General features: G+C 31.8%; 1 protein-coding gene across 10 annotated transcripts; it reads right to left on the bottom strand.

The window, feature by feature from the left end:
* Positions 1 to 299: 299 nt before the first annotated feature.
* On the bottom strand, positions 300 to 19,768 carry LOC106057956 (protein MEMO1-like). Of its 10 annotated transcripts, none has more exons than XM_056024983.1 (11): positions 19,681 to 19,768; positions 16,786 to 16,867; positions 13,114 to 13,283; positions 10,703 to 10,784; positions 10,496 to 10,564; positions 8,371 to 8,483; positions 6,972 to 7,083; positions 6,657 to 6,799; positions 5,465 to 5,541; positions 4,476 to 4,580; positions 300 to 3,163 (listed from the first exon to the last, which is right to left on the bottom strand). In XM_056024983.1, the coding sequence occupies exons 3-11, from the start codon at positions 13,172 to 13,174 to the stop codon at positions 3,020 to 3,022; spliced, it is 906 nt and encodes a 301-aa protein (XP_055880958.1). In that variant the 5' UTR covers positions 13,175 to 13,283; positions 16,786 to 16,867; positions 19,681 to 19,768; the 3' UTR covers positions 300 to 3,019. The 10 variants fall into 10 exon arrangements, with proteins under 10 accessions (XP_055880958.1, XP_055880950.1, XP_055880952.1 ...); XM_056024975.1 differs by having other exon boundaries at positions 16,693 to 16,867; positions 19,655 to 19,768; XM_056024977.1 differs by having other exon boundaries at positions 16,693 to 16,867; positions 19,681 to 19,767.
* Between the last annotated feature and the right edge of the window lie 642 nt (positions 19,769 to 20,410).

The raw sequence follows: 20,410 nt of genomic DNA on the forward strand, positions 1-20,410 counted from the left end.
CAAGAGAGGATTTGAGCCTCTCAAGCCCTCACTCAAATGATTTTAAGGTGATGATGACAAATACTGTAATACAGTTATTCTGATTGCTTTTATTAAATTTATATTTCTGTTAATAATTGATCCCTGGCATGAAAGAAGTATGTTTATTTATGTGACCATGTCAAAGCCATGTCAGGAGTTCAAAACAATGGTGGAGCTGCAGATGTGTGCATAATTTGACAGGTGAACTGTAGGATTTTACTACTACTGTTGACACACAGACGTAGCAACTCTTTGATTTTACTACTACTGTTGACACACAGACGTAGCAACTCTTTGATTTTACTACTACTACTACTGTTGATACACAGACGTAGCAACTCTTTGACAGATGAACTGTAAGATTTATTGTTTGCTCTATTGAATAGTCAGATAGTTGTAATAAGTACTGCTGTGAAAGAAAGAGCAGAAGTACATTTGAAGCTATCAACTCAGATAGATTATTTGCATAGTTTACACAAGTAAATCTACAGTAGAAACCTACGTCTATATGATGGCAGAAGGAACGTATAGTTATCTATTAACATTGTAAGAAACAGGGAAAAGTCTGGCCTACCAAAAAGAAGAGTTTGATGAGTGGGTGTTTAACAACATTAGGCAGAATGAGGAAAGAGATGCTAGAGTGGAGGAAAGGAGAGAAAAGGCAAATTGGAAGAAAGGAAGCTTGCAATGAAAAAAGACTAGATGAACTTTGGAGCGAAATTAAGAGAAAAACAACTGACAGCGAAAATAAAAAGAGAAGATGAAGAATCAAAGGCCAGAATTGCAGTAATTGAGACCAGAGAAAAGGGAAGAATGTTGATGCACAGGAAAATAGGGATACAAGAAAAAGAAATACAATACAAACAAAAGACAAAAATTTGTTGAAGGCACAGACATTTATTAAGAGTTTTGAAATGCTAATGAAGCTGGAAAAGTAAACACAAAACCAATGGGCCATACAACTTCTTAGTTTGGTTAGGGAAAGAGCTCTTGATCCATTACAAGGTTTTAGTGACAATGAGGTAACCAATTATGCCATCCTAAAGAAAACACGGCTTGACTTATACCAAGACAGTGAAGATGACTCTCGACAAAGGTTCCATGAGTTAAAACCACCAATTCGTTGCTGAAGTGAAAATAACTTTTGAGAAATGGGACCAAACATCAGGAATCAAAGCATCATTTGAAAATCTAAAACAATTTTTCGTTGATCAAATTATATCTCTAGCTGGGAAGAATCTGTTTGCTTTTCTACAAGTAACGTGGAAACCATCATGAAAATGTGCCAGACTTACAAAGTGACACACCCGGGCCAAATATTACAAAAAGATGATGGTCAAGAAATCAAATTTTCTGCCACAATGGTCTCCACAAGTATACAATTTGCAAAGCATGGCAATGCAGTCCAACACAAAGGTCTATTAGTTAAAGTAGAGTGACGACTCTTGAGAGATTGTTATTGTTGTCAGAGGCCTGAGTTTTGAGTCTAACCGTATAAGTACTATAGAAGTCAGTTTCATAGTTGTGTATATATATATATATATAGTTTAATATTTGTCTACAATTACAATTATTCTGATTGTTTTTATAAAATTTATATTTCTGTTATTAATTGATCCCTGGCATTGTTTGAATTATTGAAAGAAGTACATTTATTTATGTGTCCATGTCAAAGCCATGTCAGGAGTTCACAACACCACCATTTCCAAAATTAAAAGACAACCAATTCTTATTTCCATTTATGGTTAAATACTAAGATGGACATATGACAATGGCAGACAAGTGAAAGCTAATAAACACAAGTAAGATACATAGTTTAATAACTAGATGGTAAACTTCTAATACCTGCTTAGGCTTCTTCAATAGGCATTGTGCTAATTCAAGCATAAAATTCACTAACAGGTTGTTAGCAGAAACACAATATCGTGGTCTTAAGTAAAATCTCTATTAAAAATTGTAATCGAGCTAGAAGCAAAAAGAAATTTCAATGCTTCAATTTACAATAGAGCCACTGTTCAGGTAATTTACCTTATAACTAGTAAGAAAGATATTAAGGAATAACCCAAGACTTATAATTAATTCTTAGGATCTTGGAAATGTCTGATAGTTTGTACCAATGTTCTATGTATACCTAATCAAGAAGAAGACAACTCTAGTGAACCATTTAAGATCCAACTATTTGTATCCCTTGAGTAAAATTTGGGGTGATGATAATAATTTGCATCCACTGCTGTATTATTTCTTAAAAGTAGTACTGACCAGAACTAAATTTGATGTCAGATCTATTCTTCTACATATATTTCTAAGAGTATAATTATAACATTAAAAAAAAGAGAGAAAATGAAGTAATATAAGTTTTCACATTCACAATACAAGACCTCACTAGAAGATCAAGAGTTCAGCTGTGGACTTGTTAGGGTAGGTTTCTTTAAATCAAAATACCTTTCAATGTATAAGGTATAAAAAGATAAATGTTGATTTAAAAACAAAAATCATAGTTAAGAAATATTAAGAGTATTATCTTAAAAAAAAACATAGTTTAAAAACATACTAGTCATTACAATGGGAGAGAATAGTTCCCTATGAATTGCGTGCAGTCAAATTCTTGTTTTAAAAGTAACTAGAAAAGCAAAGAGTATTTGTTTATGAAAGATAAAACTTTAAAACAAAGATGTCATGTCATCACAGAATTTTTCACATCCATTTTTTTTCATTGGAACTTGTTAAGTACCGGTATATAATGAGACCTTTGATTATTTTATATATAGATATCTTGTTGTTTTTTTTTAAGTTGTTTTTCCACATAAATCAGTTAAATCAAAACCAATTCTGCCACTCATTGCTCTTTTACATCACAATGTCAATAAAAAAAACATTTTTATGCACAAGTAAAACAAAAATATAATCATCAATTTTCATACATAAAAAAACAAATACAACTTAGTGATACATTATCACACAATTAAAATGGACAGTCTGCAATAAGCATAGCAGTACTTTACTGGAGGACTAAGGCTGCAGAGGCATAGCTGACAGAGGAATCGTTGGGACTTTCACACTTACTTGACTGGTCATATTTCAAGAACTTTAATTCCATCTTTAGTCCATTACTGTTAGTTGACTGCTTAAGTTTGTCAATAGCCTGAAAATTTAAAAATAAAAAAGTATAAATATTAATGTTTCCATCAACATTTTGGAAAAAAATAATTATTAAGAGAAATTTATTATTGTGCACATTATTTTGTCAATGTCCTCACTAGTCTGCATTCATTTAACAGTTATCTTTCTAAAATAGTACTCTAAGCAGGTCATCATGATTAGCCATTGCAGAATTCTTTTATATTTCTCTAAATCTAATACTAAAATTATAAACTTCTCTCCTCACAATATTTTGCCAATATCAAAGCATTACTAGAGACACAAGTTAGAAAAATAACATTTAGAAAAAAATGACTTAAATACTGGTACTGAATGATAAAAGAAAAAGTGAAGTGTAGAAAAGTAATAATATATAAAGCAGAAGAAAAAGTCAATGAAGAATGTTAACTACAAAGAAAGAATATTTTAAATGCCACTTCCAAAGTTTTCAAATGTTTTTTTATTACTTCATATACACAGTTGATTCCATTAATGGAACAAAATTATTTTTAGTTTAATTACACAAATATGTGTTGTGTTATACGATGGTTTCAGTTTTAGGTTTCAGACCACATAAGAGTCTGGTCTGATTAACCAGATTCTTCGTCTTCTAGCCAGCTTTTTGCTGCTGAGCTGTGAGCTCTTTTGCAGACTGTGCCAAGGAAAAATAGTGTGCTGTTCAATTAACCAGTACTGTATTTGCAATAACTTTAGCACTTAAAGTAAATACATAGAGATGAGACTGTATTAGAGTACTTCAGTCAAGGAGGCTGTCATATTGCCTACACAACCTTCATTTTCCTTAAGAGAATGTCATGTACCAGAAAGAACTGGCTGGGTTCAAGAGCTTCTCAAATACTGACCTCCCCCAGAGATTTGAACACAGAACTTTTGGCTTTGAAGCCCAGCAATTAACTACTTAAGCCATAAATTATTATTTTAAAAAATCAAGAGAAATAAAATGAACTTAATCTTACTACTAGTCACATTTGAATGCTCTCAAACATTGATATGACATAATGTGTCAATGACTGATGAAACATATGCAAACAAATAAACATTTATATTCAAATGTCCTAGAAGTTATACCTTGGAGTTTTCTAAAGAAAATTACCAATAGCACTGCACACATTTTTCAACTATCTTCCCCTTAAATTATTGCAATATCAGTCAAAGATAAGGCCATAAGCTTTTCACAATATTGAAATTATTATTTAAAGTAAAAACAATGGCAAAGTTCCCATGTTGAAAAAAAAAAGAGCAATATATATTTTTTTAAACATAATCCAAAAGAAAATTTTGCAAATTTATCTTACATTGAGCAAAATCCCAATTGGATGTCGACCACATATAGTGTTCTGGAAGGTTTGCAGGTACTTGGTAAAATTAGAAGGATCCATCTTTTCAATAATATCCATACCCTGGAAACATACATTAAAACACTGAATACAGATATCTATATCGCACAGTTGGTAAGAGAAACAATTTAAGCAATATAGCATAAATATTGTTAAGATGAACTAGCTTCACAGGTAGAGGTCACCATAAAGAACCGAACATCTCACGTGACTGGTGTCAGTGCGCTTCTGGAATGTATGTGTGTCAACAAACTGGCCTATGAATCGTTTGAGCCAGAGAGAGAATGTGCAAGCAAGTCAGTAGAGTTAAAGACAGCTCAATGAAGTTGACGAGAGTTCAGTACAGCTCGGCACGGTCAAATACAGTGAAGAGCAGGGAAATACAATGAAGTGCAGATATTGCTGGACTACTTTAGTACAATGACAAATTATTAGATTTTATAGTAGATAAAGTTATATGAAATAGAAATTGGAGTTATCAAGTTCTTTGCATTGATTTTACTTGTATGTCTATAAGAAGATTAAGCCACAAGAAGAGTAAATATGAAATAACCTATTAGACACACTTTACAACTATGAAGCATCTGGTCATTGCAAAGTGAAAGGTCTTAAAGTATATTGTTTCATAACTTACTGATGAACCTACACATTTAATTTAAGTAAAAAAAAAGGCACATTGTATGAAAGAAAACTTGAGTCTTAAAGAAAAGAATAAAGTTGTCTCTCTAGCTTTTACCTTCTATGCAGAGGACAATAAATATTCTAGTTGCACTTACAAATGATAGAACTAAATACATTAGAAAAAGAGGATATATGTACAAGCTAGTAAAAAAAAAACAAAGAAAGAATTTTTTAAAATAAAAAAAGTGCTAATATAAACAAAGTAAAATAGACCAGAAAGAAAGAAAAATAACGAAAAAACAAAAAAAAACAGCAGCAATACTTACCATTCTGTCCAGAGCTTCAATCGACTGCCAGATTTTTCCATGAGACTTTTCATAATAAGTATAGCTGAAACGTTTGCCTTAAAAGATACAAAAATCAAAAACATTAAATGAAATTTAACCCAACAAAACATGAACAAAAACAAACAAACAAACAGTGCTGCAAAATGTGAAGTTAAACTAATCTACTGAATCGAGAAGTTAGGGCCAATAGTTCACATTATTTGAACATAAAGAGGTCTTAGTTATTAATTTCACATGACAGATAGGATAAACCAGGGATGCCAAAACTAGGCATGCTGGTCACATTTATGTGTGGTATCCAGTCCTTTTAAACTTTGGAGAAGATCGGTCTCATTGGACTAATGGGGCCCCTGACACAAAAAAAAGTTTGGGTTTCCACAAAGATAAACACTAGATACAAAATGACAGATTACTTCCTGGAGATGAAATAGCTTAAAGATGTTAGTTCTTTTACAAACTGGTACAATGGAGGGAAAAAAAGAAAGTAGAAGAAAGTCACTCAAAAATAAAAGCCGTGGTAACAAAAGACCAAAAACTAACTCCTATGTACAAGTGTCAACAAAACACATCTGAAAATAAATGTGAAGCCTGAGAAGAGCAGAAAACAAAAACACAATAAGAATGTAGACATCAATGAAAAAAATTGCCCTAAGAAAAAATATACCAATATGGAATGAAGTAAGCATATCAAACAACCAAATTTAAAAGCTTACAAATAGCAGATGTAATCATTTTACAGGGCGAATGGAAATCCAAGAAAGATTGAAAGAAAGAATCGAGCATCTCACGTAACTGGTGTCAGTGCGCTTCTGGAATGTATGTGTGTCAACAAACTGGCCTATGAATCGTTTGAGCCAGAGAGAGAATGTAATCATTTTACAGGGCGAATGGAAATCCAAGAAAGATTGATGGAGTGATAACCAGACTGAAATCTTTACTTGTTCCTATTCTTTTCATTCCAGAATTACTTCCACCCCTTCTATGAAATCTTTACTTCTTCCTATTCTTTTCATTCCAGAATTACTTCCACTCCTTCTATGAAATCTTTACTTCTTCCTATTCTTTTCATTCCAGAATTTTCTATGACTTGCTTAAACTTCTCATTCATAATATATTTCTTGCTTTCTTTTGTGTATTTATACCCTACAATGCATTCCCAAATAATACTCACCCCAGTGACAAAAATCTGAAGAAATCACAAACAAATTTCCAGGTTCTTTAAGATAACTGCTTAAAATTTGACCATATTTCATTTCCATTTCAGGAGACAGAGATCCAACGAGGATTGGTACTATGGTAAATTGCCCACGGCGACTGAAAGGTTTTCAGTGAACGTTATGTTTAATAAACACTTTTTTCTATATTTGAAATGTTTACAATTAAGAATGTGTACTGAAACTCTTAAACTGTTATTTGATTTAACTGATAATTAAGAACAAAATTGTGGAAAATTCTAGGCTAAAAATAAAATCAGTATGGTACTTGCCTTTCCATTACTTTGGCTATATAAGGAAGATGCATCTCAATGCTGTGTTCAGCTTCATCTGTGCTGATAGACATGGTCTCAAAGGCTGAAGTAGCATACAGCTCTTCATATACTGCTCAGAAACAAAATCGTGACTTTTTAAATTATAAGTAAAATAACCCTTTTCAGACCTTCCAATCTATAAGGCAGATGATGTAAAGCTAATCTCTTACTTTGGACAAATGTTAACCAAGCAATGATGTCATGTGGCCAGCACAATGACCATCCGCCTTTACTTTCCCCAATTAATGTCAGGTCCTAATAGAGGTGGGTGGACTCAAGAATACTAGAAATCCCAAAATTAAAAATCCCAGCCTTCACCGAGATTCGAACCTGAGACTTTCAGTTCAAAAGCCAAGTACTTTATCATTCAACCACCATGCCTATTTTTAAATTATACTAATTATAAATTCAAAGACTTTAATGATGACTTATTATACCAAGGTTGCCAAATACAATATCATTGAGTGATGACTGTCAGAAAGAAATACTTGAAAAGACTTAAGTCTTAATAATGTCTTGTTTCAAATTATCTAGAAATAGAAGAACAAGTATACAGTGTGGCTATGATCTCCTAAATGAATCGAAATCTAGATAAAAAAATACATACACATTACAATTTTTTGACACCATTTTTGGTTTATGAAGATAGCAAAATTATATTATGATCCTCTGTTGCCATTCGTAAATAATTAAAACATTATGGTTTATTCTCCAATACTGTTATATGAAACTAAAAATAAGATTCAACTTTAAAATAGAACGAATAAGTAAATTTTAGCAAAAATACCAAATCAATAATAAAGTAGCAGAAACAATAATGTTAGATCAACATGTCTTGGATTTATCAAGATAAGACATAAAGCAATGTATCAATAAACTGTCAGATTCAATAGTTAATACTTATGGAATCTTAGATATTTTTTTTTAACATTCCAGCTTTTCTAGGTACAGCTGCAAACATGCTAGGCAAATTTAACCCTTCTTAAATATAGTTTACATATAATGAAGTAGGTTGTGGTATTAATACCTTCCTGCTTTGACTACTGCAATATTATTTTAGATGGCAAAAAGGTTTTGCAAGTGCTCTCTCACATGCAATGAGTACCAGGATTGAGTGTTAGGTGGCAACATGTAATTAGTGCTTAAAACAATGATGAAATCTCTGTGCACCCTTAGGAAATGATCACACTATGAGAATATGATAGAATCAAGATCCCTCAGCTCCAAGGATTCATCTTTATTTAAGTGGATATTTGAAATCCTCTTTGTTTCAAATGCAGACACTTGACTCAAGCCACACACAAGGGTGATCAATGTTGAACAAATTGAAAACAAATTATCATTCTTTTTTTATTACCTTTTTTATCAATCACTAGGTTGTAAAGAGGTGTTTCATAAATATCTGTACCAGACAATGCACATTTTGACATTCGTACATGATGAGAAGGCCCCAAGATAAATACACGTTTACTGAAAAATCAAACAATTTGACAATACATTAGTTATTCATATTAAAGGTATAAAAAAAAATAAGTTGTCCAAATTGTATGTACTGTCAATGTCTGATACACAGTAAGTAAAGAAATTTAAAAATTTTAAAAAATCTGATCTATCTACCAATAGGCAATTTTTTTTAAATAGAAATAATTTTAAATTTATTGTAAATCTGCTCTGCATCACCAAGTCTAACTACGATATTGTGAAATAAAGACATTAACCCCTTCTGCCCAGCAGTGCAACGCAAGTGGCATTAAAATGTCAGAATTGAAAAGGCCATTTCCACTGGACAGTCTAGCAAAGAGGAGCAGGACTAGTGGGTTACAAAGCTGCTTTATAGTGAAGTCAGGGTAAGGAATAATGCTTTATACTGAAGTCAGGGTAAGGAATACTGCTTTATACTGAAGTCAGGGTAAGGAATACTGCTTTATACTGAAGTCAGGGTAAGGAATACTGCTTTATAATGAAGTCAGGGTAAGGAATACTGCTTTATAGTGAAGTCAGGGTAAGGAATACTTCTTTATAGTGAAGTCAGGGTAAGGAATACTTCTTTATAGTGAAGTCAGGGTAAGAAATACTGCTTTATAGTGAAGTCAGGGTAAGGAATCTTTCTAATCTTTCGACTCAGGACCGGACACAACAGAATGAGACAACATATGTACCGGAAGCTCAAAATTGGAACCAGTGAAATCTGTGCCCATGTGGAGTGTAACCAGAGAATGTTGACCATGTCCTCCAAAACTGTTACCAAGAGGCCCATACAAGACACTGGCCCCAAAACACCCCAATAGTAAAAAAAAAAACTATCTGGAGAGCTCCCTGATTTGGAAACCACTGCGCAGTTCATATCATATATTGGTCTAGTCATCTAAACGCTCCAACATAAAAATGAGAACGAAGAAGAAGAAGAAGTGAAGTCAGGGTAAGGAATACTGCTTTTTGGGATGTCGTTCCTTGTAATGCTGTGATACAAAACATCAGCAAAGAGTAAGGAGAGACATACTTGTGAGATACAATAGGCATAGTAACATAGTCTAAGCAGTGGTCAGTGTGAGCAGAGTGGTGGGTAGCAATATATAGTTTTAGCAGTGGTCAGTGCGATCGGAGTGGGTCAGTATGACAATACAGTGGTGAGTACCAATGATTGCGAAAGACAAATGAGGATTCTATTAGGTTGTAGGGATTTTTGCAAAGAGATAATTGTAGTATAACTGTGCTACAAATGAAAAGTTTTAGTGAATGACAGATAGGGGCAATGAACCTCAGCAAGGACTGGAGCTACAATACACTAAATGCTCTGAATATTAACTTAGGTCGGTAAGAAATGTTTTTAGTTTGTAAAACAATAGCTTTGTTTTTGTAAGTAACAGTAACTAACATAAAAACAAATAACTGCAAATTATTAAGTTAGTTTATTGCTGGTAAATTAGATAAAACCCCAGTATATCAAAATTAACCCAATAGCTCCTACTGCAGTATCGTGCATTGTTTATGGCTGAGTCCTAATGCAGTAGAATGTATTGGCACGCTAGAAATCCTTTTTTAAATTTCCAATAAGAAGAGCTCTTCATGTCTTGTTTAGAACAAGAACAAGAGTGTGGTGACTTTTTATTAGTGATATATATGTATCGCTTTTTATTTTATTTTTTTCAAGAATTTTTCAAACGAACAGAACTGTAAGCCCTCAACCTGGAAAATTAGTATTTTTGAAGCTTTTTTTTATAAAGGTATTATTTTTAAACTAGACATATATCATTTTATTTTTTAAAGTTGTTTATTTATTAGTATAGGATCTTAAATTTATATAATTTAAAAAAAAATATTTATGTCTTAAGAATTTTGTTTTCAGAGTTATCCCTCATTGCTCAGGATATGTTAAGGAATTTTCAAAGAGCTATTGGGTTAATTTTAGTAAGCTGCAAAAATAAAGAGAGCTAGATCTATGTAAAAGGTTTAAATGAAATATAAATTGACAAATCATTTACACTGCATTTGGATCAACTTGACGATATGCATAAGCCCCACAGGCTCCACAGAAAAAATATCCAGCATGTCTGTAAGGAAACACAAAATAGAATTAAATTATTCCATTATATGTATGACGGCATCAAATTAAAATCTTAAGATTATTAAATTATATGTAAGCTGATTTACATGGGATTTAAAAAAAAAAATTTAAGTAAATATGTTACGGTGCAATTATTGCTTTGGCTGGCTTGGATGACTCTGTTGCTTGGGAAAGCCAACTCCCCAGCTGGGCATTCAGTTCATTTCCTGAAATTATATTACCTAATATCATTTTTAGGTTATTGCACTTACATCTGAGTAGTGATGGGAACTAAACTAAATTTTAAAAGTTAATCTAAAACTAAAAAAAAGTAGTTAAACTAAAAGTTTACCATGAATTTCAAAATATAGTTAAACTAAACTACAAAAGATTAATTAAACTATGCAAACTTTTCATCTTTTTTTTTTTTTGGGGGGGGGGGGGGGGGGGGGGGGGGGGGGTCGGGTGATAAAGACCTATAACTTTTTGAAAATGTCTAAATACATATGTGTGCTTGTATTTTAGCTTTGATTAAAACCTTTAGATAAGAAGGGTAGTTTTATTTTTTTAAAGTATATTAACTTATTATATAATGGAAAATTTTACTTATACTGGTTAAGTTTAAATCTCATTAAATGAAATAGATTTAGAGTTTCATATTGAGATGTAGTAACTAGAGAATATATAGAAATAAAACTGATGAGTTTTATGGAACATTTGACCTTCGTAACTATTGTTGTGTAAATGCATGTTTGACTAACCATGTTAATGTGTTATTTTCTTGTGTGACCACATACAACTAACAATATTACATAACTGTTAAAAGTGTTAGGAAAAAAATGCGGGGTGGTCTTGTCATTATGAACTACACTAGGTCTACTCATGTACTATCTGACAGGTTGTTAAAATCAGTCGGACATACAGTTGATTTGCATTTTGTGCAAGGAGGGAGTGTAACTATTTTAGTGTAAAGATAGATCTACGTACATGCTTAACTAACCATGCCAGTGTGTTATTTTCTTGTCTGATCACTCAATATTGAGCAAACACTATTGCATAAGATGCAATAAAATAAAAACACAGGGTGGTCTTGTAGTATCATTAACTACACATGTACAGTACACTAGGCCTATATGTATACGTCTAGCTGACCATGGTTGTTAAAATCAGTCGAACACAGTCTATTTACTTTATGGGCAGGGAGGGTGTGGATTAAGATGTTTTTTTTTCTAAAGTTAGTTATCCTAGTTATTCTATAAAGGCTTACTGTAGATTTAGACCTAGATCTCTAACTTTTTAGTTAACTTTGGCCCACATGAGGGTTTTATTTCTATTTTTAACATACAAATGAGCTAATGCGCATAGCAGTTTTTAAAAAAAATATATAAGAAGTGAGATGTTTAGACAATTTTAATCAAAGGGGAAAATTGTTTTTTTTTGGGGGGTGGGGGGTGTGGGGGTGGGGGTGGGTGTGTGTGGGGGGGGGGGGGTAATTTCTTGTCTTTCTTTCTTTCTCTCTCTATATATATTTTAAAATATGTATGTATATATGTATGTATGTATATGTGTGTGTGCGTGTGTGTGCACGCATGTGCGTATGTGTGTGTATGTATGTATATCTTCTTATACTATAAGCAGAAAGTGAGGCGCATGTATGTATGTATGTTATGCATAGAAATCAAAACCGTTTGACTAATCTTGATAAAACTTGGCACAAATGTTCCTTGGGTACTAACTGGAACCATGATGTATGTATAGTAGCCCTAAAATAAACTTAAGACCCTCAAAAAAAAAAAAGTTGCCCAACTCTAAGAAGTATTACTATTTCATGGATCAAGGCCATGTTTACCATGTTTTGATTGAAAGGATCTAGATCTAGATCTAATTCTTTTAAACTACACTTTGCACAGATAGTTTTTTACTTTGACACATGAAAATACAAAATATAGTATATTGATTTCATTATTTAATAAAATTAACCTTCATATTTGTGTTTCCATAAATTTGTTCCTTATATCTGCTAATTTAGAAGTCCTGACATACTTTATAATCCCATTTACTTAACAAATCAGGTAAACCTATTATAATTGTACTTTATATTTCATTCATCTCACGCTCCTTTCATTTTTAATAGATATGGATGTATCGGCTTAACGGGTAAACCCATTTTCGCAAAACTACTTTTATTTTCGTGACGAAAAAGAAAAACTTAAAAGGAACATTATCTTAGTTTGACATATATATAAATCCAATCCACAAGATTAGTAATATACAAACTAAGGCCCGCAGGCAATGTCTGGCTAGTGTATGTATATATATGTATGTATGTATATATACAGTGTACAGTTTGAACATTACTCGCATTAATCACTTTTATTTTTCCCATTGGACATTAATCTTTCCATGTCCAGAAATTTAGCATTGTAGAATGGGAAATAAATTGTCTATGACAGTTGAAAGTGTGTATACATTTTTTTGACGCACCCTGTATATATATATATTTACAAAAACTATAATATATTCTACAAATAGTAGATTAACTAAAATTTTTGTAACCTGATTCTGAGTACCAGCTCCCAGCATGACTTGCTTTTCTAATTTTTCCATTCTTGGACATTCTTGTACCTATTTTGACTCACAGTCAAATTCTAATGGTGTATTGATTCAAAAAGCTGATGAAACTCAAATGATCACACCAGATTTTCAAATTGTTAAATCTGCTAGCTCTGTGAATAGTTAATGGCAATTATTAGATATATTAAAACTGCTAGTTATACTAATTTATATTATTTTCATGCATACATTTTAGCAATGATACGAACTTTTGTCTCCATATTGACTATCATAAAATATTGAAGATATAGCTTTAGCAAACTTTCATTTAAAACTGTAGATCTGGTGAATGGCCTTTGCTTAAATTACCATTTATTTATATTATTAAAAAAAAATATAATAATAAATTCTCTTCATTAACTAAAGTTAAATAATTAGTTAGTTAATTAAAGTTCTTGCCTGAATTTTGATAGAAATTAGAATATAAATAAGGCTAAAAAAAAAACTATCTCATCTTATAGTTTAAAGACGTTACTTAAAAAAAAAAGATAATTTAATATCCTACACATTTCATGTGTCAATCTAATCAGGCATGTTAATCAGTAACTTAAAATCTGCTAAGTCGTTGGTTTTCTTGGCTGATTCAGGCAACCCATTCTATTCTCTAATGGCACAAAGGAAAGAGCACTTAAACAAATTCATCCTAACATATATGTAATAAAAAATGTGTTTCCATCTTTGTGTCTTTCTAAGTATTTTAAGAGGTCTTGTTTTTCTATTTGTAAATTATGGTTCAGTGTTTTATGTATTATGCTGCTTTACTTTTTATTCATCTATTGTGAAGTGTCTCTAAGTTTAGTGATCTTACCAATAGTGTTAATCCAATCAAATGTGAATGCTCATTTGTTATATATATTTATATAAAATATAAAAGCTATAAATATATATATCTTAATGCTCTATTTTGCATTTGTTCTAGTTTCCTTATGTTTTCTTGAGATGAGGGGTCCCTAACAGAGGATGTATATTATATTCTAATATTGGCTTAAGGTTAAATAGCAGTTAAGTTTTATCTTCCTTTTTGTTTTCTAAAAATTCCTTTCAATAAACCTTAATAATTTGTTTCACTTTTTTATCATTTCATTAATTCCATTACGATAACTTTTCATTTAATATTACACCTAGATATTTAGAATTTTTAGTCTATGTAACTAGACCATAAGTTGCTATTTAGCATATAAAAACTAACATTTCTATTTTACCCTAGATAAATAATCTATGTACGTACAACTATAAAATGAACAAAGTCTAATTTGATGATTATGGTAGGATTGCGATCTAGCAGAGTTAATTAGATTTTCACAAGAAGAGGTACTTAACATGTCATGAATCTACTAAACTAGATCTAGAAGATCTTACTATAAATAAATAAATACTATTCTAGTGTCTTTCTCTAACTCTTATCTAGTTTAAATCAAGATAGACTTATATATTGTATCTCTACTGATAGTAATTAGTTACTATCGACTAGATATGACTAAACATTTACAATAGTATAAGTAACAAGTAGGGGCCTATAGATCTAGAATCTAGTTAAATCTAGTAACTAGATTTATAATTTATAGTTATCATTTTATTAATTATTATGTATATTCTTATAAAATACCACTCACTGATTGATCAAGAGATCTTTTAAACTATAAAACGTATTCGCATGAAATTTCATACACAGGTTCCTTTTACCACTTAGGTGCTCACTGACATCGTTATGACAGATATGCAGCCTAAAGACCGCTATTCATGAAAAATCTGCAAGCTTTCTATTAAACCTTTGTGTTTAATTTTGGTATTTGCTGTAAAGGCTGCAGTCTAAATATAAAGCATATACAACAAACACTATCACATGATCATCTTGTCAGGACTGACTACACATCACCTACTTAAGTTCTAGACTAGGCCTACATTGACCAGTATGTTAGACAAAGTTGACACACTGTCTAGATTTACTTTTGGGGTGACATGTATACACTACGTAAGACAGAAGGGTTTCTGTCCAGGGCTTTTGATGATGATGATTTACTTTTGAGACAGGGAGGAGTGTGGATAAAAATTTAACTTTTTTTTCTCGAATTAGTTACTTCAACATGCCTTAGTGCTTTTAGATCTATATAACTATACCAGTGACTATCATAGCTATGACTAAGCCTAACAGCCACTGTAAGAATGAAGCAATATAAATGGTTAGAGCTAGAATTCTAGTTATTCTATATTATACGCTTCCATTAGTTTTGAAAGAAGTGACAAAAATATATGCAGAAGCTAAAAACAAAATCTAAAAACAAAAATATAATCCCTTTTTTTTTTAAATCAAGAATTTACCATTTACTGTCTTTACTAATGTATTTAATTTTAATATATACAAATAAATATTTCTAAGCATTTAAAAAAAAAAAAAAAAATTGTTTACTATTACAACTTTTTACGCAGAATTTCAATATATGACAATAACTCAAATTTGAAAAATCATCAGAATCGGTGTTTTCCTTAAGTGTGTCTGGTATGAATGTTTATATTTATTTTGGTTTTCTATATTAACTATATAATCTAGTAATCTAGATCTAGTTATAATGTTTTGTTTGGTCTTGGTGTAATACAGTAATGCACAAATTTCCTTGCCTTGCGATTATGATGGCCATAATATGATAAAGATTACTAGAGTCTATTATTATTATTTACTAATTGATTCTAGACAAGATTGACTTCAACTAGACTATAGTCTAGATTTAGATATAGAATCTAGTATTCTAGTTGGAGAGAATCCCTAAAGTATAACTATAATTATTAGAATTAGATCTATAGTATCTATAGTCTACTATAGACTAACTATAGAGTCTAGAAGTCTAGATCTATATTGACCATATATATATATATATATATATATATATATATATTATATATATATATATATATATATTATATATATATAGTAAATTATAGTATATAAGTCACTATATATACTAAAAAAAAATTGATCTAGTAGTAGTACTTACTAAACTTAACTTACTTAATTATATTATTATTATAACATAATTAATAGTAGATTAGTAGATCTAGAATTCTAGATCATCTATGTAATACTCACTAAGTCTACTCTAAAGTGGCTAATTATACTAAAAAGATCTAAATCTAGACTAGATCTCTAGATGAACTAGATAATAGATTTAGACCAATTTAGATAATAATTATATAATAATCTAGATTTAGATTTAATATTTGAATTACCCTGCTCCTGCTAGTCTAGTAGTAGTACTCCCTCAACTCCCTGTCCCTAGGCCTAAACTTAACCCTATCAGTATCTATCTTAATCTTTTAGTTTATCTGAATCTGACTTAGTCTCTTAGACTTAGATCTGTTATAATTATACTATACTACTGTAACTATTAATTACTATTATACTATAGTATTATAGATCTAGATCTGTCTGAAGATATTTATTTTATCAACAATTACAAAGTAACTTTTTGAGATTGTTAGTTTTTGTCTTTGTTCTTCTTCCACACTCATCACTGAATCCACACTGACCTGTCTCAACACAACACTCTACACTGAGTCTACAGTACAGATCTAAGATCAGGGAACTGTCAATGGCGTCAATGCGCAGTGGACTAGACTCACTTTTACTTTTACTGACTTTCACTTCAGTGTTGATGTAGAGTAGATTTAGATAGACGTCTAGGGCTAGCTAGATCTGGATCTACTAGAAATAATAAAAATAAACTAAAGGCTACTAAGTCTAAAGGTAATTTTAGTACTACAGTAACTTACGTTTATCGAACAAGTTAAGCTCATTCGCCGACATTTTTTATGTTTGAATTTGTGTATCTCCGTAAAAATTAGACCTAGAAAAAAACTGATTGTATCTGTGAACTCCTCATCCATTTTTCTTAAAAAGTAGACATGTTTTATTCTATTACTACTCATAGTTAAACTTATATTTGATGTTAAAGTGGGTCAGGTTGATGATTTCAGAAGCTTAAATCATCGAACACTTTTTTACCTTTATCTTATCTTATCGAACATATTAAGAACTTATCAAACACACGAGAAGTATGGTGTTTTAAAAGTGTTATAATCTTAAAATTTTGTGAAAAGTATGGTGTTTCATAAGTGTTATAATCTATATTTTTTTTTATTTATATCATTTTCTTTTTACGCCATGTCAAGACAGACAGATTTTAGTCATTATCACATGGTCCACATCGAAGGAATCTATCACTGATCAGCTCTGCTTAGAAACTGACGGTGCTAAGCCCAGTAACGCATTACCGTAGTACTTATTTAGGTCTAAGCTATTTTGAGACATAAGATAAGGCCATTAATAATTTAAATCCAGATATTATTTATTTGAGGGAGAGCCTAATAAGTTTGGTAGCCAATAGATAATCCCGCCCTCCCCAAGTCATTGCAGGACACAACAGTTTACTTGTTTGACCTAAAAACAAAACATACGGTACGCGGCCCTACGTAACTAGCCGCCGATCTAGCACGCTCAGTGTATGTAACAGCCCAAAAGTCAGTGCTAGATATTTTTCGATCTGGGCGGGGAAGGGGGGGGGGTGCTGAAAAGCTATGGTAGCTTGCAAGCTGTGTTACCTATAGATGTAGATAAATCCGCCCTCCCTAAACCACCTGGTTGACCAAAAAAAAAAACACCGTATTTTAGAGCACGCTTAGTATTTGTCACACACACACACGAACAACATATCTATTTATACTACGTATCTATCATGCCTAGTGTTTGTGACCTAATTAGCGGCTTGACCGTAGGTACTCGACTGATGGCTCCTCCCCCGTTCCCCTCAACATTGTTCTTACTACAACTTGAACAATGTTTAGGGGCCGTGTTGATGGCCTGGTTTACACCTGTGTGTTACGCTATCACTGACCTTTTTTTTTTTTTTTTGTTGTGTGTTAGTCTGGTGGCTGCGTTTGGATTGAGTCTTGATATTTACGTTGTTACTTTGCACTGAAAAAGTGTGAATGTTGGAGAGTGGAAGCGCGGGTAAGGGGGTGTAGGCAGAATAAGAGATTGGTTAAATGTGTTATTGTTATTATTTTGTGTATTTGTGATGTTTCAAAGGAGTGTCTCTGTAGCGCATTATGAGCTTTATCATACTTTATGGCAAAAAAAAAAAAAAAAATATATATATATATAATTTTATAGACCCGGCGCCACACGTCTAGATCGAGAAGCACAACTGACTCTTGTATTTGAGGCTGACGTCAAATTCTAATGGTCGATCAATTATTGATGATCTCTGGATACAGTGTCTTGACTGTTTCTCTCCCCCACCCCCCGACCTTTTCTTTTTTACCTGCCCAAGACATTTTTATTTCAAAATACCATATCTGCATTCTATACCCCCCCCCCTTTGCCCTTTCGTTTTATTAATATCTCTTCACATCAAGCACATGCGCTAGGTATTGGTTTATAACACATAATTCAGAAGTTAATAGAATGGGGCAAATTCAGAAGTTAATAGAATGGGGCATCTGAAAAAGAAACAATAACTGAATACATTCCCCTCCATTCCTCCCGACTGCTACGCACAGGTGCCATTAGCATCAAGCTAATATATGTGTCATAAAATCAAGCTTTTAAAATGGGTACAATTAGTGCATATCGATGTAAATCTATTTACTTAAAAAAATATAGCACATTTACGGTAAACCACAAATAGCTGATACAAATTGTAACATATGATTAATTTATATCTGTACTTTGCATTACATTATTTTAAAAAAATAACAATTAAAAAATATATAATTTAAATATTTTGTCTTCTTTGGGTTATATCCCTTTGATGTTTATTTTTAACATTAAAATGGCGTTCGATATCTTACGAAGCTGAGATTGCTTATATAAAAACTGCTATTATCGAACACCCCCTTTTTAAACCTCAATTTTCATGTTTAGGTAACAAAAGACACTTTCAAATAAATAGTTGTAAATATTTCTCAGCCTAATTAGAAGCGTATTATATAGTTTTTTTGAGCTGAAGCATCATTAGCATTAAAAAATACCCTTAACCCGAGACTCACTCCACTCTTCCCAAGAGTTCAAAAAATGTGAAATTTTTATACCAATATTACCAATGCACTTTGAATATAAGAAAAAAAATGATCCTCGGGTGAAAATGAAACTAATTATAACTTAACTATAAAGAAATGGACGATGCACAATAAGAATGGACTAGTTTCTTTATAATCATCGAAATAAAGGAGAATTTTAAAAAATACAATGGGGTGTTCGATAAGTACCTTAAAACGAAGGTGTTCGATAGATGTAAGTTACTCTAGATCTACTACTAGAGTCTAAGTCTAGTAAAACTAGAATCGACTGGGACTAGTCACTAGTAGTAGATCACACTCTAACTAAATTCTAATCAAATCGAATTGATGAGAAATTCTAGAAGAATAGCCTAAACTCTGTATCTGATCAAAACTCTAGTAGTCTAGTCTAGATCTTGATGACAAGACATACACTCAGTAGACTGGGACTAGACTAACTTGAGTATTCTATAGTTACAGTATAGTAGATCTAAATCTTATTATTATTATTATTTTTTTGGCTTCTTTTAACAAATAAGCGATGCCCAAGTTTAGTGTTACACCCAAAGATTTTTAAAATACCCAGAATGTAGTTCTTAAAAATACCTATATTAAATAAATAGTACTTGACTGAAGTGGTGGTATAAGTTGAATTAGTCCCCTTTATTGATTACTGAAGCTTATAATTATTACAAATTTAATTAATTGACTAATCAAAACTAATTGATACACTTAATCTAAGCTTTTTCTAAAAAGTATTTTAAAAATATTTTGCTTGTAAGATTATGTCGCACATCCCTCTTATATGTTAGCCAATTTTGTGTGTGTGGGGGGGGGGGGGGATTGCATTTTTTTTTTTACAAATCACAGTTTGTTAACAGAATTAATTGTATGCATATCTTTATGATAAATTGCTACTTATTGATATCTAAACTAATCTTTATATTATGGCGTTCCCCTTCTAATATAGAGGCCGATTACATGGGGGAGGGGGGCATTCCATCTACTGCATTCCCCATCCAAACCCTTTGAGTTTTGGCGGTCCAATTTTTTTTTTTTTAGGTTGTGAGAAAAATTAGTTGAATATCTATATAATATATGCTAATTTTATATTATGTAGCGCCCCTCTGATATCTTGGCCGATTCGATGGGAGGGGGCGATTGTATCTACTGCCCTACCCACAAACCC

Source organism: Biomphalaria glabrata, chromosome 3, assembly GCF_947242115.1.
Source record: "Biomphalaria glabrata chromosome 3, xgBioGlab47.1, whole genome shotgun sequence".
Taxonomy (NCBI): Eukaryota; Metazoa; Mollusca; class Gastropoda; family Planorbidae; genus Biomphalaria; species Biomphalaria glabrata.